At 37.5% G+C, this 22,136-nt stretch overlaps 1 protein-coding gene and 1 long non-coding RNA gene across 2 annotated transcripts; one reads left to right on the forward strand and one right to left on the reverse strand.

Moving 5' to 3' along the window:
- The first annotated feature begins 1,944 nt into the window (after positions 1-1,944).
- Positions 1,945-10,102, forward strand: LOC136177201 (V-set domain-containing T-cell activation inhibitor 1-like). The gene is made up of 7 exons (XM_065948906.1): positions 1,945-2,085; positions 6,306-6,617; positions 8,433-8,696; positions 8,845-9,141; positions 9,323-9,417; positions 9,502-9,557; positions 9,769-10,102. The coding sequence occupies exons 1-6, from the start codon at positions 2,019-2,021 to the stop codon at positions 9,529-9,531; spliced, it is 1,065 nt and encodes a 354-aa protein (XP_065804978.1). The 5' UTR covers positions 1,945-2,018; the 3' UTR covers positions 9,532-9,557; positions 9,769-10,102.
- Positions 2,378-16,536, reverse strand: LOC109994257 (uncharacterized). Its single transcript, XR_002278405.3, has 4 exons — positions 12,119-16,536; positions 6,345-11,821; positions 5,555-5,635; positions 2,378-3,223 (listed from the first exon to the last, which is right to left on the reverse strand). It is a non-coding gene; the product is annotated as an uncharacterized lncRNA (long non-coding RNA).
- Positions 16,537-22,136: the final 5,600 nt, after the last annotated feature.

Genomic DNA, 22,136 nt, shown 5'->3' on the forward strand with positions numbered 1-22,136 from the left:
AATATATATATTTTACCTCCTGTAAAGCAGTGACGATGTTCATGTATCATGAACCAGGAGAAACAAACAAGCCAGCTGTCAGGGTCAGACAGGACTGAAGTCATCATCATTAGAGTCCACTTCCTGAAATGTAGTATGTATTTTGTCAAAACAAATGTAGAGCTAGACAGCAACACTGTTTATAGTATTGTCTGGCAGTGGTCACATACATTTCTGCTATAAACTTAATCTAGCAGTTTACAAAAATGAATAGGCTATGTGTAACCTGAAGGCAGGTACAGCAGGATTCTCTGAAAAATTACCCACATTACACGTGAACAGAGAACACTTTTACCACCACAAAATGTAAAGATAAATTCAAATTATAATACTACTACGTACTATCTGTATATCTGCAGATTAATTTAAGATCTTGCTTACTGCCTGAGCATAAAAAACACTGTTTCAGTCAAAGTGAACGGTATGATCTCAAAGTCTGAAATTGGAATCTGTCAAAAATAATTACTCAAGACAACACTAATAAATTGTGCTGACAGTTTTATCACATCAGATTTACCTACATTTCTAATGTTACTCGCCAAAGTTAACCTACACCTGGTCCAACTGGTTTGCTCCCAGCAGATCAACATATCCCAGACCAGCATATACATTAAAAATAACATTTTCTTTGTTCATTACGGTCTGCTTCCTTTAATTATAATCACACCATTGTTTTTCCATTCCAAAAGCTCCTATCTAAGCTTTAAGTTAAGTGACTCATTGATATTTTAAAACACTTTCTTGCGTACCTCTTCAGACGACTTTAGGCCAAGTTTGACCAACATCAATGGTTGAGCTGAATTCCTGTGTGCTAGCAATAGCCTTAACCTTTGAACAGGTTCAGCACAAGAAAACTCTTCATAATTTAAGGTGAAACGTTGAAACCTAACCACAAACTTGGGAGGCATAATAACGATACTTACTACTTTCACCAGGCTCCAATTGACTTCAAATCACTATTAATGGGGTCAGCCCCTATGGTCCCACAGCCCAATGTTCCTACATTTCTAAGAATTTGTTTTTCACTGAAAATAAGGCCCTATGTTCCCACATTTCTACAATTTTTCTCAAAATTAGGCCCTATGTTCCCACAGCCCTATGTTCCCACATTTCTAAGAATTTTTTTTTCACTGAAAATTAGGCCCTATGTTCCCACAGTTCCCATATTTCTAAGATTTTTCTCAAAATTAAACCCTTTGTTCCCAAATTTCTAGGACATTTTCAAAATTAGGTCTTGTGTTCCTACATTTCCCTTCAATTTAAGCCAGCGCAGTAGACTTGATGACACTGACAGGTTGACACAGAGGAGTTTTCAAATAGGCATCCTCCTTCCTTAACGTTTCCTCCATGAGCCTATGACGCCTCCAGAGGGCTGGTAAATGACTCCAAGCATCCCAGGAGCACCCCCTCTCTATGCCAATCCGACTTTCCAGAGGTATTGATGCACTGCAAACTATGGTTTGCGCTTCATTCGACTGATCTGAGCGGAAGCTGTCAATGCGAGGCCTCTGTGCTACTTAGTTCAGTTTGTTTATTTAAAAGGACAATGTGCACTTACATTAAATGTTTGCAATAAACAAAGAGATGGGCGCACCAGATTTATCTAAAAGCTACTGTGTTCTTCACCGGAATCATCACCTGTGAGGTTTAAAGTAGCTTTTAACACAGACTCAGAATACAGAATAGGCTTTTGCTGTTGGATGGATATTCTCCCACTGGGAGGAGCAAGTGAACAGCCAGGTCAGGAGAATATCTGCTTGATACCACCCAAAGTCACACCAAGTATTCCAAACATTTCCTGTTTCCGGGCATTGTGTGATCCTTTCCTCCCTGAGAGTAGGCTAATTTACAAATCTAAGGGAAGTCAGCCGGCTCATGTGGGAGTCTCTCTTTCTGCTGCAATGACCTCTCTCCCGTAGGCTACACATAGACTGTAAATATTAGCGGTGCGGAAAGAAGAGTACGACGTATCAAAGAAGATGAGTGGGATAAAACGTGTCACGTTTTTTTATGTTCTTTTTTATCTAAAAGGATTTGCAAAAGGAGGTGAGTGAGGCTTTGTTATTTCAGTGTAAACATGAACCAGAGATGAACTTTGTATACAGGAACGTTTGAATTAAGTTCTGTTGGTTTTCATGCAATGTTTGGCTGAACAGAGCTATGCCAAAGTTTATGAAGACTGGCCTAATTCATTCCTAGCAGTTTTAAGCAAGAGTATGAAACATTAGCTAAAACAAGATGGACTCTAATCTTTTCTGTGAAGTTCAACTTTAACACAAATCTGTGATATATTTGAACTAATATGAGCAACAAAGCTGTCTTCTTCTGGGGGGAAATGTCAAGTGACTGCCACCTTTATTAAAAATCTGGAGCTGCTAACATAAGGTTGTTGGTTCTGTGCGGTGATTCAACACATTATGGAGAAGAAAGTGTATGACAGCAGAACAAATCCTGGATTCCAAAAACAATGTTATTAGGAGTCAGATACAAAGGAAGAAAAGTGTGTCATAAGTGGCCTGAAACCATACAAAACACATCTGGTGACATTCTAGCACTCACTCACACACACAAATGCACCCACAGTACCACACACAAAGATGACATCAATCCAAAGTTTACAATTACTTTGTTACGTTTAGAGAAAAATGCATGCCATCTTGTCAGATTGATGTGAGTCAATGAAACAGGGTGTAACCAGAGAAAAACACTTCTGGCCGAGCCTGCTTTAAACATAAACATTTTAGTTTGGAATTATTTGTAACCATGTTTCTCTTTTTGATAAAAAATATTGTTTAAATTCTCATTGGTCGTCTTTTCTAAAGAAAACTTTGAAAAAAAATGGAAACTACAAAACCCTCTATTAAACTTAAAGTAAGGGTGGGTTGACCGGTTAGAAAAAAAAAACGGTCAGGCCACTATTTAAGAATTTACAGTATATTGCAACACAGATGTATTAACATTTACTTCAGCATTACCATTTTTAAATGCTTCCAGCAGCTTCCGGAGTTGAATGGCAGGCAGTATGTCGACAATATCTTCCTTTGTAACGTATTTCAGGTCTTCAGTGGATTCTAATGCACAGCTTTTTATCTTGTCTATTAATTCCTGTTGGATGTCTTTAGAAATGGTTGGCAAAGCTCTGAGGATGATAACCCTCAGCTCTTCATCCTCTGCACTCATTGCACTACAATGAGGGGAAAGAATGGTGAAGAACGATTAGTGCCATGTCACAAATTGTGTACTCAGGGAGAGGGTAATAATCTAGTAGGTCGCCCTGATTAACACAGTAGTAACAGCTCCTGATTGGTGTGAGGGAATAAACACCTACATCATGCAGACACAAAGCCTTATGCTTTTCAGTGATGAAATAGATTGCTGAATTATTGTGGATCAGTATCATGATAATCTTACCAACATCAAGTCCACCCTCACCCTTGCCTATAACAACAGACATGTTTTTTTTTTTGTATTTTGTTCCTTTTACAGCTGCTTCATGAGCAATCAGAGTATTTGTGGATTGAAAATCATAACTTCTAACCGAATCCTTGATGCCATCATTGTAGTCCTCTTCAAAAAACTCAGTTGCTTTTTCTACAACGATTGTAGGTGGGAAGAGATTGCCAGTACTAAGAAAGGTTTGCAGAAGCTGATGTCTTTCTGCAAGACTTGAGTACACATTTCTGAAGTTATGCAGTTTTCTTGCACACTGTTTGAAGTATCTGTGCTTACTTTCGAACCTCAAAGTCCACAAACGAATAAGTGGCCCAGACTGAATGATGAGCTCTGGATAATGGCTCATGTAATGATGCTTAGGTTTTAGTCGATCATGGGGAAAGGCTTGTTTTCGGGAATGCAAATATTCAATGATACCCTTAGATACCCTATCTGGCCAGTGGAAATGGCGGGTGCGCAAATAAACGCCACGATTTCTCTTAGCTGTAAAACTAGTTGCCATATCTCATTTTCAGAGGGAGAGGTAATCTTCTCTCCAATCAATAGAGGCAATAGTCTCAGTAAACACCAGTTCTGTACAGCATGGCCACTCAGTCTATCTCTCCCTGGGGTTACCTCACAGGATTTGTCTTTTGCATCGTTACCGAGATATTTGAACTGATTGATTCTGCGATTCAATTCAAGGTAAGTAAACTGTTTGTCAACAGTGACAAGATGGCGGATATACATAGCAAGATCAGAGGCAACAACACCTTCAAACAAATCAATCAAACCAAGACAAGGAGGAAGCCCAGGCTGGCATACATGAAAGCAAGACAGGTCGTTGAACAATGAGTCAAATTTGATACCTCCACTATGAACTGTATCTTCACCAAGGTTCTGAACATGCTCTTTGTATGACTCTGGTGTGCGAGTGTTGCCTCTGGAGAGAGGATCTGCCTGAAAAGTATCTCTTTCAATTTCACAGTAGCGGCAGAAGTACTTGCCACTGAAATTTTCCAGAAAGCCTCCAATGTTGTGTGAGCTCAGGTTGTCTCCAGCAATGGCTTGCAAGATTCCTTTGCATTTCTGTCCATTAGGTAAGACAACCCCATTGGTTTAAAGGTCTTTAAGGTCTTTCATCAAGCATCCCATGACCAAATCCTGACCAAAATACTTACAAATATTTTCTCTACAGAGAAGAACAAGTTGCATCTGGTCGATACTTGACCGGTTGTGTGGCAAAAGGTCTGCAAGCGTGAGATACATGGCCAGTATTTTATGTTTCTTTTTTCCTGACCCGAGTGGGTTTACAACTTCGAATGAATCTTGATAAAGTATCAAGCCTAAAGATGACCTCTCTGTCTCTGTCATGTTGTTTCTGATGTTTTCACCATCCCACACATCTTGTAAAATATCATCTGACTGGACACGGAGTTTACTTCTTCACTCTGTTCAGGTTGAATGTCCCTGACTCCTGAAGAAATGATCACTTGCACACTCTTGCCTGTCTGCCTCTGTCTCTCAAGGCCTCAGTGAATGATAATTATGTTTATGTCCATTAATAATCGATATTAATCTATAATATTTCCTGCAAAGTGCAGGCTACTTCTCAAATCAGGGCAAACTTTTTAATAAAGTTCATATGCTGAGCTTTTATCATTCAAGTGTCCCCCGTAACCAAATAATATTAATTAACACATAGACTAGATATTAATTAAATATGTTACAGGCTGCGCTCCCCCAGCCTGCGAGGGAGAGAGAGAGACACACACAAACAGAACGGCCTTTTTGGAGGTTGCCGCCTTCCTGCATCTTTTTATTAATATGTCTCAACTCATTGCAGACCCATATAACAACCTCTACCAACGTTTGAAATTACAAGAAAATGTTGTGTGGGGTTTCTCATTTAGCAATTGTTAAGATCAAGCTGATGTTAGCTGGCAAAGAATTTACTCACTGTGTGCCTGCAGTGTTTGTGTGTCATTTCAAACTCTAGCTAATACTAATCTTACAAATGACTTCAAACTTTCTAAGTGATGGTTTTTGCCTATTATAACTAACAAAGCAGTAAGGTACTCACCTGTTTATTGTCAGGATGGTGATGGGTAACAATCTGACTTCCAACTCCACTGTCCTTCAAAGCATGTGGTGGTCTCACCATCTTGTTCCCAAAATGCAATGCAAAAAATATGAGAAATTACTGTTTTCTTTCCTTCACGCAATAATACAGTAAAATATCGTTATAAACCGTTATAAAACAGGGTTGTCCTGTATTTAAACATAACACGATTTTACCGTTGAAAATTGCTTGTAAATTTACAGCAATTCGTAGAGCGGGGAATCTTGGCTTTCACCTAAAATTCTCGGTCTAAGTATATCACAGTCACTCAATTTCTATATCAAATTAAAGATTAATTTCTTCACAAATGTATAATCTTCAGATTTGTTGCCCCATCACGGGGTATGTTGTCACACTATGCGGGGTAAATTGTCACATTATATTTTTCAACAAATAATAACATGTATCACTCTTATTCTTGCATTTGAAAGTCAGATTTATTGAAACAGCTGTTTTCAATGCCAGGGCTTCATCAGTGTCAGTGCATAAAAAACAATGCAGACCAAAAAACCGAAAAAACTACAAATAGCCTAAACACAAACAAATTCATCTTGAACTATATCTTTTTTTTAAACTATTTTTTAAATTCTAATTCAACACGTTTAAATACATTTTTCAGTGACGTAACAGTGTCTTATATTTTCAAAATTTCAAACCAGGTTTATCCCATAACTAACCCTTGATATATGTTTCTTTTTCTGATGTTTTACAGATACTGAAGTGTGTATTTTAAAGGAGAGTTGCATCTTACCCTGCAGTTTTAAACAAGGTGATAAAGTACTGGTCCACTGGAACCAGATAAAGGGAAACACTCTTGTCCACTCCTACTTCTATGATAGGGACCAGTTGGAACGTCAAGACGAGAGCTTCAAAGGCAGGACATCGCTGTTTCAAGACCAGATCTCCAAAGGAAACGTCTCACTCAGGCTGACAGGGGTGAAGCTTGAAGACCAGGGCAGATACAAGTGCTACACCAGCACCACCAACGGCAACAAGGAGTCATTTGTTGACCTAAACTTGGAAGGTATGACATCCATGGTGAATGCAGAAACATCAAACAACAGCAAGAATTGCCTTGTATTCAGATCAACCACAACATTATGACCACATGTGCAATCTAGTGCAATCAAAATCAGGTCTACCATAAGTTCTTCTTTAAAAAGCTTCTACATTGGTTGACATGGTCAGACAGGTGAACATTTTACTTTTTATTTATAATTGAGATCATACTAGGTGGTGTAATGGAGTGCATTATATTTAAATATGTTCCTAAAATTTGGTCCCCACTTGAATGTTAATGGGGTGGTCAAAATATTTGAAAATATTCAATTTAACTCAGCACCACTACCTGCTATGACTTCAGTATTATAAACAAAGTACAATTATCACCTTTCTGACCATGTCAGCAAAAACTGAAAATGTAGAAGCTTCTTAAAAGTAGAAATTATGGTTGAACTGTTTTATTGAATTGCAATAGATCATTATCTTTTGACTGATTGGTGTATATTTACATTGCAATAACTACTGTAGTCAACCTAAATGATCATTTAAACTTCATTCTGGCTGTACATGTCCTGCACACACACCTTTGCCTTCATTTAGTAGGACTGGATGTTTAAATCTAATGATGTACCAGAATGGTTTCAAATTTGATGTTTTCTAACAATTAGATTTTTTCTCTCTGTAACAATAGATCATAACTTTAATATTTAGCATGAACCTTAGCTTGACATACAAAAAGCTGATATTGTGTTGCTAGATACAGTAAACATTGGTACTTATCGCTAGCTCTGACAAGCTAAAGGAAAACTTCCAAGTTTAAGATAACCATCACCTGGCCTGTTACACAGTGAAGTTGAGTAGACTAGTTTGTTTATCTGTTTTGACATTTTGTTACAAACCTGTTTGTTTTTTTTTTGGAGCGGCAACATAAGTAGCAAAGAGACTAACAGGACCGCTATAAAGAAAGTATTTTACATCATAAATGTATTGAGTTCTATCACAGAGTAAATGCTAAATACACAACATGGATTTAGTGAAACCTTATTTTCTCCATGCCACAATCTGTAGAGCTCTGTAAGATAAAACAAACATTAGTGAATAACCTTCCACACCCAGCTACAGGAAACTGATACCATTTTAATGGAAGGCTGTGTTGAAGGTCATCTGGGTGATAAGGACGCTTGTCCAGTAAATGTGGTCTCTGAGCTTGTGGGAAAATAACAGTGATAGTTAGAAAAGAACTGAAAATAATCAACAGCTTTCAGTGATGAAATAGTTTTTTTAATATCTGTGTTTCCTCACTTGTTGAATACTGTAAAACTACAATTCAAACTAAAAAAAAGAATTGACTGTGCATGGAAGAACAAGCATTTGCACAAATAAAGCTTAACTCTTTTGTTATTTATATTTGTATAATGGAATGTAATATTATGGAAATACTGCCGGATGGAAGGCAGTAAAAAGTATGATTAGCACATGATTGTTTTATTTGGCATGATGGGAGAACAAAGTCCTGTTGTAAATGTTGCTACTTTCATTCAGTTATAAATTAATGTTCTCTTTCCCTTGACATTATATTAACTCTTAACTTATATTAACTTAGTTTTCTGGTAAAGACAGAACAAGAAAATTGACAGATTGCTTTTGTCTAGGACATAAAAATTCAAATGTTCAGTGGTTTTCAAAAGTGGAATGAAAAATGAGTAGCAAAAGAACAGAATCTTAATCAATTCAATGTAAGTCTAAAAAGCTCCCAAAGAGACCTGAATGAGTCAGCACCAGGTCTCCCACATCACAATTTTAAATACATGTTCCAAAATGTTTAACTTTTTCACAGCTCCACCCAGTAAAGTTGGAATTCAGCAGGTAGGAAACAGAATCACCTGCAGCTCAGAGGAGATCTACCCTCAGCCTGAGCTCACCTGGTCCTCCAGTCCTCCAACCAATCTGACTGTAGCAGACACACCAACTGTCCATCAGAAAGAGAAGCTCTACAGCATCAATAGCTCTCTGATAGTTCAAGTCGGTGTGATTGATCTGGACTACAGCTGCACCATCAGCGCTGGCAGAAACAACAGGACAGCAACTTTGTTTAAACCAGGTACGTGTTTCAAAGAAAACTTCTGGTCACTGCATGGGGTCCTTCAGGCTGCCTTAAACAGCTGATATGAAAAGTTCACATTGACATCAACAAAATCCTTACAAATAAACTTTGTCATTGTGTGTAATTCTTGTGTTTTGTCTTTCAGCTTCCATCAATATTTCAGACACTAAAAGCACAATCCCCTGCACTTCTTCAAACACTCACTTTAAAAGCCTCATTTGGACATTCAACCACAATCAAAACATCCTGATCCAGACCTCCGCCGAAGTCCCCTTTAACATTTCAGAGGAGTGGAGGAAGCACGTGAAGGATGTGTCTGAGTCAGGAAGCCTCGTGTTACAAGACTTAACATCACTTCAGGAGGGAATATACACATGTGAACATAGTACTGCTGAAGAGACTTGCGTATGGAGCACAGTGTTGAGGATAAAGGAAAGTCAAAGTAAGTAGCACCTCTACAAAAGAACAATTCATCTGAATATCTGGTTACTTGGTTATATTACAGCTCCTGCAGTCCACACATTCAAGTGTCCTTAAAGAAGACACTGAATCTCAAAATGCCCCTGATGGCATAGCTTTGAGCGAGAGAAAGATGAATGAACTGAATCTTTTTTCTTTTTCAGGCACTCCTGATGTTGCAGGAATTACAGTTGGGGTTATATTCCTTTTGGTTGTATTAGCCATTTGCATCTTCTTCATATATAAGAGGTTTAAAAAGGTAAATAACACTACTACAACTACCTCTTCTACTAAAAATTAAGTACCTGTTGTTTGTACTAATGCTGATGTCTTGTGAACTCAGAAAAGAAAAGGTGATGAATACAACAGATAACTACCAGCAACTGGAAACCTATTAATGTAAGTGGAAGTGAAGCATAATGAATGGTATAAAAAATAAGATAAGTCAATGAAGTGACAATATAAACAAGAACAAATCCCTGAAAATAAATGTTGTCATGCTTTGATAGTTAATGTTTTCTACAGAAGTCATTTATGATGAAAGGAATACATGCTGGTTGTTTGAGCTCGATGTTCTTCAGAACTTGATTCTGTTCAATTTTGTTTGCAGGGAAAATGGTGAACTAAACGAAACTCTAAAAACTAATACATTTCTAGACCGTGGAACAACAACAGTTAGCCATGATGAAGAACAAGACCACAGTTGATGAATGTACGCAAATATTTATTAGAGTAAGTGGTATCAAATGAACAGTTGCTAAAAGGATCCCGAACGAAGGATTTAACATCGGGATGTATGAATGTGCTGGGATTAGATGAACAAAAAGTTCCCACATGAGTAGGTACATGTCTAACAGCAAATATGTCAAGTGTTGCTGTTGGTCTGGGGACAGACACTTGGTTTTAAAGGTCTCTGCTGGATTGAAGTTGGTTGCAAGATGCAACTGGTTTCTTGGTTTCATTTCTACATTTCCCTGATGCCCAGCCACCACCATCGGACTGTGTTGTCCCTCAACCACCGCCGTCCTCATTCATGCACGGCCTGCTCCGACCTCCACCTCAGCAGCAAGAAGGTGTGGTCAACAGGAATGTGAGGAATATAAAGAAGAAATCCTTCCTGCATCTTATCCCATAAACTCTTTTATGAAGTGCCTCGAGATAACACTTGCTATGAATTAGCACTATACAAATAATGATTGATTGATGACTGATTTATAGAGAGCAATTGCACCACAGGAGTGGAAAAAAAACAGCATTGCTAGAGCTTTTCAGTCTCACTCAGTGCACAATACTGATTAAACAACGTGAAAGCTAAATCTGGTTTGAATTGTTGCATGAAAGTGAGCAGGAAGATATGTTTGATGATGGAGAATAGTTTTCATGCAATTACTTGAAGGGATGACAAAGAGACAAATGTTTTGATGAAAAACTGTGTTCATGAGTTTTATTTTATGAAAGCATATTTATTTAAATCTGTGTTGGTAGTCATTTTTTTATGTTTGATAAAGATGATGAAGTGATTTTTTTAACAAGGGGTTTGAAAACATTGTGTATTTGTGAAACGTGCAGAGCCAGCGTAAAAATAAATAAAGTACAAGTGCACCTTAACCTGTGCAGGAAGGTTCAAATCTACTCCTTCTACATATATTTATTTGATAAAATAAAATGTTTAAAACTATAGAATTAAGCTCGTATTTGTTCATTCCATAACCTGGTATCAACCCTTTTCAGTAAAGACATGGTTGTTTCTAATATATCCACCTGTTTCACTTTCATATACATATCCTTAAGGTGGAGCTGCCTCCTGAGTCCTGAACTTGAAATGCCTACTTGGATTTACGGGAAAGGTATTTTTAGCACAAGGGACTGGTCTATAAACAGAAATGCCTTTCTGTCAGTCTTTGGACAGGATTATCAAAACACCTGTTGGATAGTCATGAACTAAACCCAAAGGTGACACCTGCTGGAGAAATTTGTGTCTTACACTTAACAACTCCTAAACATGGCTCTGTAGTCTATATAAGACAGAGGGATAATGGACATTCATATCTGGCCAGGAATCAGGTTTTCCATATTTCATTAATGTTTTTTTATTTTTACTTTACCTTTGGTTGACTGTAAAAAGATCACTCTGTGTTTGTCGAAACTGTTTGTAGTCAGTCACACGTCAGCGGCATGTATTCACAGTGAGGTCACTCCATTGGCACAGGATTGGCTGAGGAGCTATAGGCCTACTACTTGGAGAACATTGCCAAGACAGAATTACTGAAAACCAGAGCCGCCCATTTTCAGCTTAATTAAAGAAGTCTACTACTTCCTATTGGTTCCTGTCAACAGTAGGTGCTTTGTTTGTAAATGCTGGATTAATCCTGTCTGACAGTAAATAAATACAGCAATGCAGTACTAACCCTTTGGTAATAACCATAGACTGTAAATATTGGTAATGACACAACATTTAAATATTTATTTTCATGTTCTATTTTTGAGGCAGTGTGTTTTTTTGTTTGTTAAAAGAACTCCAGGTTTTTTGCTTTTTAAAAAATATATATATTTTACCTCCTGTAAAGCAGTGACGATGTTCAGGTATCATGAACCAGGAGAAACAAACAAGCCAGCTGTCAGGGTCAGACAGGACTGAAGTCATCATCATTAGAGTCCACTTCCTGAAATGTAATATGTATTTTGTCAAAACAAATGTAGAGCTAGACAGCAACACTGTTTATAGTATTGTCTGGCAGTGGTCACATACATTTCTGCTATAAACTTAATCTAGCAGTTTACAAAAATGAATAGGCTATGTGTAACCTGAAGGCAGGTACAGCAGGATTCTCTGAAAAATTACCCACATTACACGTGAACAGAGAACACTTTTACCACCACAAAATTTAAAGATAAATTCAAATTATAATACTACTACGTACTATCTGTATATCTGCAGATTAATTTAAGATCTTGCTTACTGCCGAGTGTAACGGATGTGGTCAGGGGAGTGAAGAAAACCAGACTTTGACTGTTTTCCAGCTTTTATTTCCTGCAGAAGACAAAAGAACATTCAATGTGCCTTCTGGACATTTGTTTTCTGCACCTCTGCTCCCTCAGCAATGCAAAACGGCACTGTCTGAGCTCAAAACAAATTTATATTACATAGAAATATATTACAATCATCATTTCAATATTTTAACTATATGTAAATATTTATAACCAAGAGCTGATACAAATGGCTGAAAAACTTCGTTTTTACAGTGTATATTAACAATAAATCTCATTAAAAAACATGAGAAACAGTATACCAAATGGTAAAACAGTGACACCTAGTGGACATAATAAACGACAACATGCAGCTGTAAAACAAAACAGAAAGTATGAAAATACAAGGAAAAACATACCTGCAGAAGACAAAAGAACATTCAATGTGCCTTCTGGACATTTGTTTTCTGCACCTCTGCTCCTACTAGTGATGTGTCGGTCATGAACGATTCGTTCAAAACGAACGAATCATCTGGGTGAACGAACTGAACTGAATCACTTACTAAAGAGTCGTTAATTTCTCAACTTCAGTTGCCCTCTCCTCTCTTCCGTCTCGTGTCTCAAAGCTCCCGTTCACAGTACGTTCAGTGAACGAACTGAACGAGAGCTCCGACGTGAATCACTGAGCGAACTGAGAGGAAGAGCGGAGCTCTCGTTCAGTTCGTTCACTGAACGAACTGAACGAGAGCTCCGATGTGAATCACTGAACGAACTGAACGAGAGCTCCGATGTGAATCACTGAACGAACTGAACGAGAGCTCCGACGTGAATCACTGAACGAACTGAACGAGAGCTCCGATGTGAATCACTGAACGAACTGAACGAGAGCGCCGACGTGAATCACTGAACGAACTGAACGAGAGCTCCGACGTGAATCACTGAACGAACTGAACGAGAGCGCCGACGTGAATCACTGAACGAACTGAACGAGAGCTCCGACGTGAATCACTGAACGAACTGAGAGGGAGAGAGAGACTCAGAGCTCCCGTTCAGAATCAGTAAACACAATCACTTTCACCACCCGTTTTTCATATTTTAGGTTTCAGTACGCAAATAAAAGATGTACGCAAATAAATATTAGGTTATTAATTATTTTTAATTAGATAAAATGAAAACAATAAAAAATAAAAGTGAGAAACATAAATTACAGTGCAATTAAAAAAAACTCAAAAGATAAAAAAAACAATAGGCTATCAAAAAGAAAATACAAAAAAGTAAATATAGACTAAAACTACAGTGCAAAAACAAATATTAAATAGACAAGGTAGAAACTATTTACAATGGTCTACATTTTAAAAATGTCACAAACAAAATATTAACTTAAATGTGCAATCACAAACAAAATAAACTGTAGTGCAAAACAAAGCTACATGCATATTTTCTGCATGTAGCCTATATTAAGTTAAATTAATTGTCATTCATGATAATGTTTGCAAACTGAAAGCTTCATAACAACAAGCACATACATTTTCGTGACACCCAGCTTAATTGTTATTAATTAATGATCGTACAAATCATTGACTGACTGGTGAAAGTGATTGTGTGTACTGATTCTGAACGGGAGCTCTGAGTCTCTCTCTCTCCCTCAGTACGTTCAGTGAACGAACTGAACGAGAGCTCCGCCTCCTCTCTCTTCCTCTCAGTCAGTCAGTCAGTGATTTGTGTACTGAACGTACTGAACAGAACGGTCGGGGAAAATAAATGTGATTGTTTTAGCAGCTTTCAGTTTGCAAACTGTGGCTTTATCCAACTAAATTCTCAGCTCATTGGTTTATTATTCACCACCGGCTGTTCTCAGTACGATCGCGAGCAGAACTAAACGTGTTTCAGTTTATTAAATTCTGATTCACAGACAGAGCTGCAGAGAAGTACTGAACGATTCGGTGAACGAATCATTTGAACGAATCACTTTACTGAACTGATTCTACTGATTCAGTACACTGAAAAGAACTGCTTTTCACATCACTAGCTCCTACACATGCAAAATAAATATTATTTTAACTGAGAATATCTGCGACACTACGTCAATCACGTGACACAGGCGCTGTAGAATATTACACATTTCGCGCCAAAACCGCTACATTAAAAACAGTCTCCAAAGTGATATAAAACTCTCAAAACCTAAACAAAATGACTGATTAACATCGTATTACTATCAGTTTATAAAATAAACTGAACATTACAACTTAAATCACTTTTTTTCCACAGTAAATAAGGTAATGATGCAGCAACGTTTTTACATACAACTTACCCTCAGCAATGCAAAACAACACTGTGAGGGACAGACGGAAGGAGCTACGGTAACCCAGGAGGTACAGAAGCCGCAAAGTGCCAAAAACGTAATACTCAAAGGAAACATAAATTTGATAAAATATCAGTAAATATACATAACTCGTTAAGATAAAATTCACAAATACTTAACAGAAATAAATTATAAATAAAATCTCAAGTACAAATTGTAAACTGTACTCAAAAATAAAGTGCATTTCAACTCCGTTACACGAGCATAAAAAACACTGTTTAAGTCAAAGTGAACGGTATGATCTCAAAGTCTGAAATTGGAATCTGTCAAAAATAATTACTCAAGACAACGCTAATAAATTGTGCTGACAGTTTTATCACATCAGATTTACCTACATTTCTAATGTTACTCGCCAAAGTTAACCTACACCTGGTCCAACTGGTTTGCTCCCAGCAGATCAACATATCCCAGACCAGCATATACATTAAAAATAACATTTTCTTTGTTCATTACGGTCTGCTTCCTTTAATTATAATCACACCATTGTTTTTCCATTCCAAAAGCTCCTATCTAAGCTTTAAGTTAAGTGACTCATTGATATTTTAAAACACTTTCTTGCGTACCTCTTCAGACGACTTTAGGCCAAGTTTGACCAACATCAATGGTTGAGCTGAATTCCTGTGTGCTAGCAATAGCCTTAACCTTTAAACAGGTTCAGCACAAGAAAACTCTTCATAATTTAAGGTGAAACGTTGAAACCTAACCACAAACTTGGTAGGCATAATAACATACTTACTACTTTCACCAGGCTCCGATTGACTTCAAATCACTATTAATGGGGTCAGCCCCTATGGTCCCACAGCCCAATGTTCCTACATTTCTAAGAATTTGTTTTTCACTGAAAATTAGGCCCTATGTTCCCACATTTCTACGATTTTTCTCAAAATGAGGCCCTATGTTCCCACATTTCTACGATTTTTCTCAAAATTAGGCCCTATGTTCCCACAGCCCTATGTTCCCAAATTTCTAGGACATTTCCAAAATTAGGTCTTGTGTTCCTACATTTCCTTTCAATTTAAGCCAGCGCAGTAGACTTGATGACACTGACAGGTTGACACAGAGGAGTTTTCAAAGAGACATCCTCCTTCCTTAACGTTTCCTCCATGAGCCTATGACGCCTCCAGAGGGCTGGAAAGTGACTCCAAGCATCCCAGGAGCACCCCCCTCTCTATGCCAATCCGACTTTCCAGAGGTATTGATGCACTGCAAACTATGGTTTGCGCTTCTTTCGACTGATCTGACCGGAAGCTGTCAATGCGAGGCCTCTGTGCTACTTAGTTTAGTTTTTTTATTTAAAAGGACAATGTGCACTTACATTAAATGTTTGCAATAAACAAAGAGATGGGTGCACCAGATTTATCTAAATGCTACATTCCATCTGTAGTCCATTGCTACTGGATAATAGGTTGGGTGTAATTGGCTACCAAATTGGGAAAAAGGTGGATAAAATCTGATACAAAGTTATGAAAAAGGAAATGTGGGAACATAGGGCCTAATTTTGAAAAGAATCTTAGAAATGTGGGAACATGGGGCTGTGGGAACATAGAAATACTAGTTTGATGTTTAACCACATGCACTTTAAGGACAAGGAGAAACCATCGGAGACGGACAACCGGCAGTCTCACATCCCATCATTTGCTAACCATTTTAGCACACGCCATTGTGATAATACCAGAGCAGAGATTAGCCTGCTAATAACGAAACAACAGTGACTGGAGATAGGCTCCCATTATGTTTGGTGGAAGGCAAGGCTCCCCTGAGCTGATGGGGTTTGTAAAGCCGGAGTACAAACCACCATCATGGCAAAACAACAGCTAAGAGAGTGTCTGAAGAAAACAGCAGAATTCAGGGCTTACTTGCCACGTGTCGGTGACTGGTGTACAGTTTTCACCACACAGTCATATGTTACCATCACTTGTCTTTACATTCAGAAATGGGATTTAAAGACAAGAGTTCCTACAGACATGCAATACTGATAAGGACACCACAAAAAACATAGTGGACCACGACAAAATCAGCAATAGAGGAGTGGGGCGTGTTGGAGATGGGTCTGAGAGGTCCAGGCCCAATGATTTTATATATATATATAATTTGCGAGTAATCACTCATGCATAAGGTAACGTGAGATCACATGTATCAAAAATGACCAAAAATCCCCATTTGTACTATGGTACAGTAAAGTACAGTAAATGGTACCGTATTTTGTTCACCAAAGTTACTTAAAGGGAAAGGAAAACTAGCCAAGCTAGCGAACTTGCTAACTCTGCTCATAACATTGTTAGCTTGGTGTTCTAAAGAAATCATAAGTAAAGCACTGAAATGATAAAGATAACTTTTATATTCCATTAAATGAGGTATCAAAAAAAGTGAATGGTGTTACTCATGTAGCTTTTTTGACTCTCTAAGTCTGTCCCCTAAAATGGTGGATAGTGTAACGACAGCTTCATGTTGGTCAACAGTACAACTGTGAGCAGCATGGATTTACTGAGTTTATCAACAAGGTTTCTACATAGGAAGAGAGTTTTCACTGGATGCCACCTGGACGAAGGGATGATAATGTTGCTGTGTTTATTGTTTAAAGTTTTTTGTTCTAGACTCTCAAGGTTCTTCAGATAAAACGGCAGTGGACTATTTGTCTGTGTTTTTGACCCTGAAGTTAATCAGACCTCATCAACACTTGGGGGGAAAAAGAGTCATAGGAAAATCACAAGAGGGCTCAGAGCTAAAACATTGCATCACAAGGGTGAGAATGCCTTGTTTAAAAGTTTAAATTGTATACGTGTACATTTTATGACGTTTCAAAGCAGGTGATGTTTTCTTTCTGAAGTTTGAAGTGGAAGTTAAATATTCTTGTTACTAGTCAGGAGTCAGCGATTAGCTCCAGGATTTTGCGTGGATTGATAACTGACTTTATGTCCTACTAACTACATTGTCATGCTTCATTTGAAACTTCACTGATAAAAATGAACAAAGGCCAAACTGTGTCCTGTCTGGATTAAGAAAAAACAAATGAGACAGTGAATCACAGAAAAAGAGTTTCTTTTTGACTTGGAGAGATTGATGTTTAACCTGCTGTTAAAAAATGACAGGGACTCATGTCAATGTAATCAAAAGCAGATTACAATAGTTTCTGCTTCTCTCACAAACAGCCGTCAAGTTGACTTGCTCCCTGATTAATACTTGATCGCTTTCACAAATGTGTCACAGATAATGTAATGCTATTAAAAAGTCTTGTAACTGGAGGTTTGTGTCTCTTTTTAAATCTCAGTCAACACAATCTTGTCTAAGGTCCAGCTGTTTTATATCAAATAATATGAAGACCTAGCTAACAGTTTTGTGAGCTAGATATTCTCCAATTCACCTTTGGTTCACCTTCAACAATGGTGAATTGGAAAGTCAATTATAAGCCTTTTTGTCCAAATTCTGTATCTGATTAGAACTTTTTCAAGTCCAATTTCTGTGGCTGGTTCAGAGTTCTACTCACACCACACAGAGATTCAGAACAAAGCTGTACAGTTTTCTCCGACCACTTTTTCTGTCCGGCAGGATTTTCAGGGTTACAAGAAACACCATGTCAGATAAAGGTGTTGGCAGGGCTTGGAGCTTGGCTATCTCTGAATTATTCTCTTTCTCTTTCTCTCTTCCTATTTTAGGAGGCTGGCCGAAGAAATAGGTAAATAATTTCTGATCTGACTTTGGTACAAAGTGCACACACACACCTCACAGACACAGTCATGCTCTAAAGATAGCCTGTTGTTGACAAGTTGTTCAACGAGTTCAGCCCTGGTGTAGTCCTAACTCACTTTGGACTTACATATTTATTTTTTTCGGGACACTACAGCATTGACGAAGGAATATTAGAGAAGGGGGATGGCTGTGGATAAACATGTTTTTGGTGGTCCTGATTACTCTGGGGACCTTTAACAGAGGAGGTGAGTAAGAGTTCAGTCTGTCTGATTTTTTTTCCATTCTAAACTTAGATCACAGTGGACACGACAGTTTCAGAAAAATAAAAAGAAACACAATGTGTCAAGACATATGATTAAATCTAGAGGATCAGGCAACATAAAATCACAAAACAACACATTTTCTAATTTTTCCGAATTACACTCAGATATTTTTAGTCTTATGTGCCGAAGTTTACAGATACTATCTGACTAAACATTGGCTGGCAACTTATTGTAATAGACTTTTATTCAGTTTGTTTCCTCAAATGTTTTGAAAACCAAATTAATTGAAAAATAAAGTTTAGTTCAAATGTAAAGTTTATATTTATCTGGACTGTAGTGTGTAAAAAAATCACAGCTAAGGCATAAACAAATAAATCTGTATGCGATGCAACAGTTCACATTTTGAACTTTAGAAGTGACAAAGTCCACAGTATGTTAGTTAATAAGAAATAGAAACACCTCTTGTCTCGTGACTTTTTATTTTTGTTTTTATTTACTTATTTATTGTTCTTTCTGTCTCTGAACCTTAGGGGGAGTGAGTGTTTTTTTTTCATTGTTTATGTTCTGTACTATAGATGTGTGTAAGCTGTGTGTGTCTGTTCAAAAATGTGAAAACCAGAAAATAAAGTATAAAAAAATCCAAAAGAAAGAGAAACACGACTCTAACTAAAAATCTAAATACACAGCTGGCAAACACTGTAATGATAATTATTTCAAGTATGTGAGGCTGGTTTCTTTAAGAACTGGCTTGATGACTTTCCCAGGCAGAGCACTCATGGTGATGCTGTTTGACCAGGAAGTCAACACTGATTTTCCGTCATATTGTCTCACATGTTCTGCATCTCTATTCTTCAAATAGTGACTGTTTTTGTCTTATATTTTCAAAATTTCAAACCAGGTTTATCCCATAATTAACCCTTGATATATGTTTCTTTTTCTGATGTTTTACAGATACTGAAGTGTGTATTTTAAAGGAGAGTTGCATCTTACCCTGCAGTTTTAAACAAGGTGATAAAGTAAAGGTCCACTGGAACCAGATAAAGGGAAACACTCCTGTCCACTCCTACTTTTATAATAAGGACCAGTTGGGACATCAGGACGAGAGCTTCAAAGGCAGGACATCGCTGTTTCAAGACCAGATCTCCAAAGGAAACGCCTCACTCAGGCTGACAGGGGTGAAGCTTGAAGACCAGGGCAGATACAAGTGCTACACCAGCACCACCAACAGCAACAATGACTCATTTGTTGACCTAGACTTGGAAGGTATGACATCCATGGTTAATGCAGAAACATCAAACAACAGCAAGAATTGCCTTGTATACAGATCAACCACAACATTATGACCACATGTGCAATCTAGTGCAATCAAAATCAGGTCTACCATAAGTTCTTCTTTAAAAAGCTTCTACATTGGTTGACATGGTCAGACCGGTGAACATTTTACTTTCTATTTATAATTGAGGTCATACTAGGTGGTGTAATGGAGTGCATTATATTTAAATATGTTCCTAAAATTTGGTCCCCACTTGAATGTTAATTGGGTGGTGAAAATATTTGAAAATATTTAATTTAACTCAGCACCACTACCTGCTATGACTTCAGTATTATAAACAAAGTACAATTATCACCTTTCTGACCATGTCAGCAAAAACTGAAAATGTAGAAGCTTCTTAAAAGTAGAAATTATGGTTGAACTGTTTTATTGGATTGCAATAGATCATTATCTTTTGACTGATTGGTGTATATTTACATTGCAATAACTACTGTAGTCAACCTAAATGATCATTTAAACTTCATTCTGGCTGTACATGTCTTGCACACACACCTTTGCCTTCATTTAGTAGGACTGGATGTTTAAATTTAATGATGCACCAGAATGGTTTCAAATTTGATGTTTTCTAACAATTAGATTTTTTCTCTCTGTAACAATAGATCATAACTTTAATATTTAGCATAAACCTTAGCTTTACATTCAAAAAGCTGATATGTTGCTAGATATAGTAAACATTGGTACTTATGGCTAGCTCTGAAAAGGAAAACTTCCAAGTTTAAGATAACCATCACCTGGCCTGTTACACAGTGAAGTTGAGTAGACTAGTTTGTTAATCTGTTTTGACATTTTTCTACGAACCTGTTTGTTTTTTTGGAGCGGCAACATAAGTAACAAAGAGACTAACAGGACCGCTATAAAGAAAGTATTTTACATCATAAATGTATTGAGTTCTATCACAGAGTAAATGCTAAATACACAACATGGATTTAGTGAAACCTTATTTTCTCCATGCCACAATCTGTAGAGCTCTGTAAGATAAAACAAACAAAAATAGTGAATAACCTTCTACTCCCAGCTACAGGAAACTGATACCATTTTAATGGAAGGCTGTGTTGAAGATCATCTGGGTGATAAGGACGCTTGTCCAGTAAATGTGGTCTCTGAGCTTGTGGGAAATTAACAGTGATAGTTAGAAAAGAACTGAAAATAATCAACAGCTTTCAGTGAGGAAATAGTTTTTTTAATATCTGTGTTTCCTCACTTGTTGAATACTGTAAAACTACAATTCAAACTAAAAAAAAAGAATTGACAAAATTGACTGTGCATGGAAGAACAAGCATTTGCACAAATAAAGCTTAAATCTTTTGTTATTTATATTTGTATAATGGAATGTAATATTATGGAAATGCTGCCGGATGGAAGGCAGTAAAAAGTATGATTAGCACATGATTGTTTTATTTGGCACGATGGGAGAACAAAGTCCTGTTGTAAATGTTGCTACTTTCATTCAGTTATAAATGAATGTTCTCTTTCCCTTGACATTATATTAACTCTTAACTTACATTAACTTAGTTTTTTGGTAAAGACAGAACAAGAAAATTGACAGATTGCTTTTGTCTAAGACATAAAAATTCAAACTTTCAATAGTTTTCAAAAATGGAATAAAAAATGAGTAGCAAAAGAACAGAATCTTAATCAATTCAATGTAAGTCTAAAAAGCTCCCAAAGAGACCTGAATGAGTCATCACCAGGTCTCCCACATCACAATTTTAAATACATGTTCCAAAATGTTTAACTTTTTCACAGCTCCACCCAGTAAAGTTGGAATTCAGCAGGTAGGAAACAGAATCACCTGCAGCTCAGAGGAGATCTACCCTCAGCCTGAGCTCACCTGGTCCTTCAGTCCTCCAACCAATCTGAATAATGAAGCAATAGTCCAGGAGACTGAGCAGTTCGGTCTCCTGTACAGCATCAGTAGCTCTCTGATAGTTCAAGTCGGTGTGATTGATCTGGACTACAGCTGCACCATCAGCGCTGGCAGAAACAAGAGGAGAGCAACTTTGTTTAAACCAGGTACGTGTTTCAAAGAAAACTTCTGGTCACTGCATGGGGTCCTTCAGGCTGCCTTAAACAGCTCATATGAAGAGTTCACATTGACATCAACAAAATCCTTACAAATAAACTTTGTCATTGTGTGTAATTCTTGTGTTTTGTCTTTCAGCTTCCATCAATATTTCAGACACTAAAAGCACAATCCCCTGCATTTCTTCAAACACTCACTTTAAAAGCCTCATTTGGACATTCAACCACAATCAAAACATCCTGATCCAGACCTCCGCCGAAGTCCCCTTTAAAGTTTCAGAGGAGTGGAGGAAGCACGTGAAGGATGTGTCTGAGTCAGGAAGCCTCGTGTTACAAGACTTAAC

Source organism: Labrus bergylta, chromosome 20 (assembly GCF_963930695.1).
Source record: "Labrus bergylta chromosome 20, fLabBer1.1, whole genome shotgun sequence".
Lineage (NCBI taxonomy): Eukaryota > Metazoa > Chordata > Actinopteri > Labriformes > Labridae > Labrus > Labrus bergylta.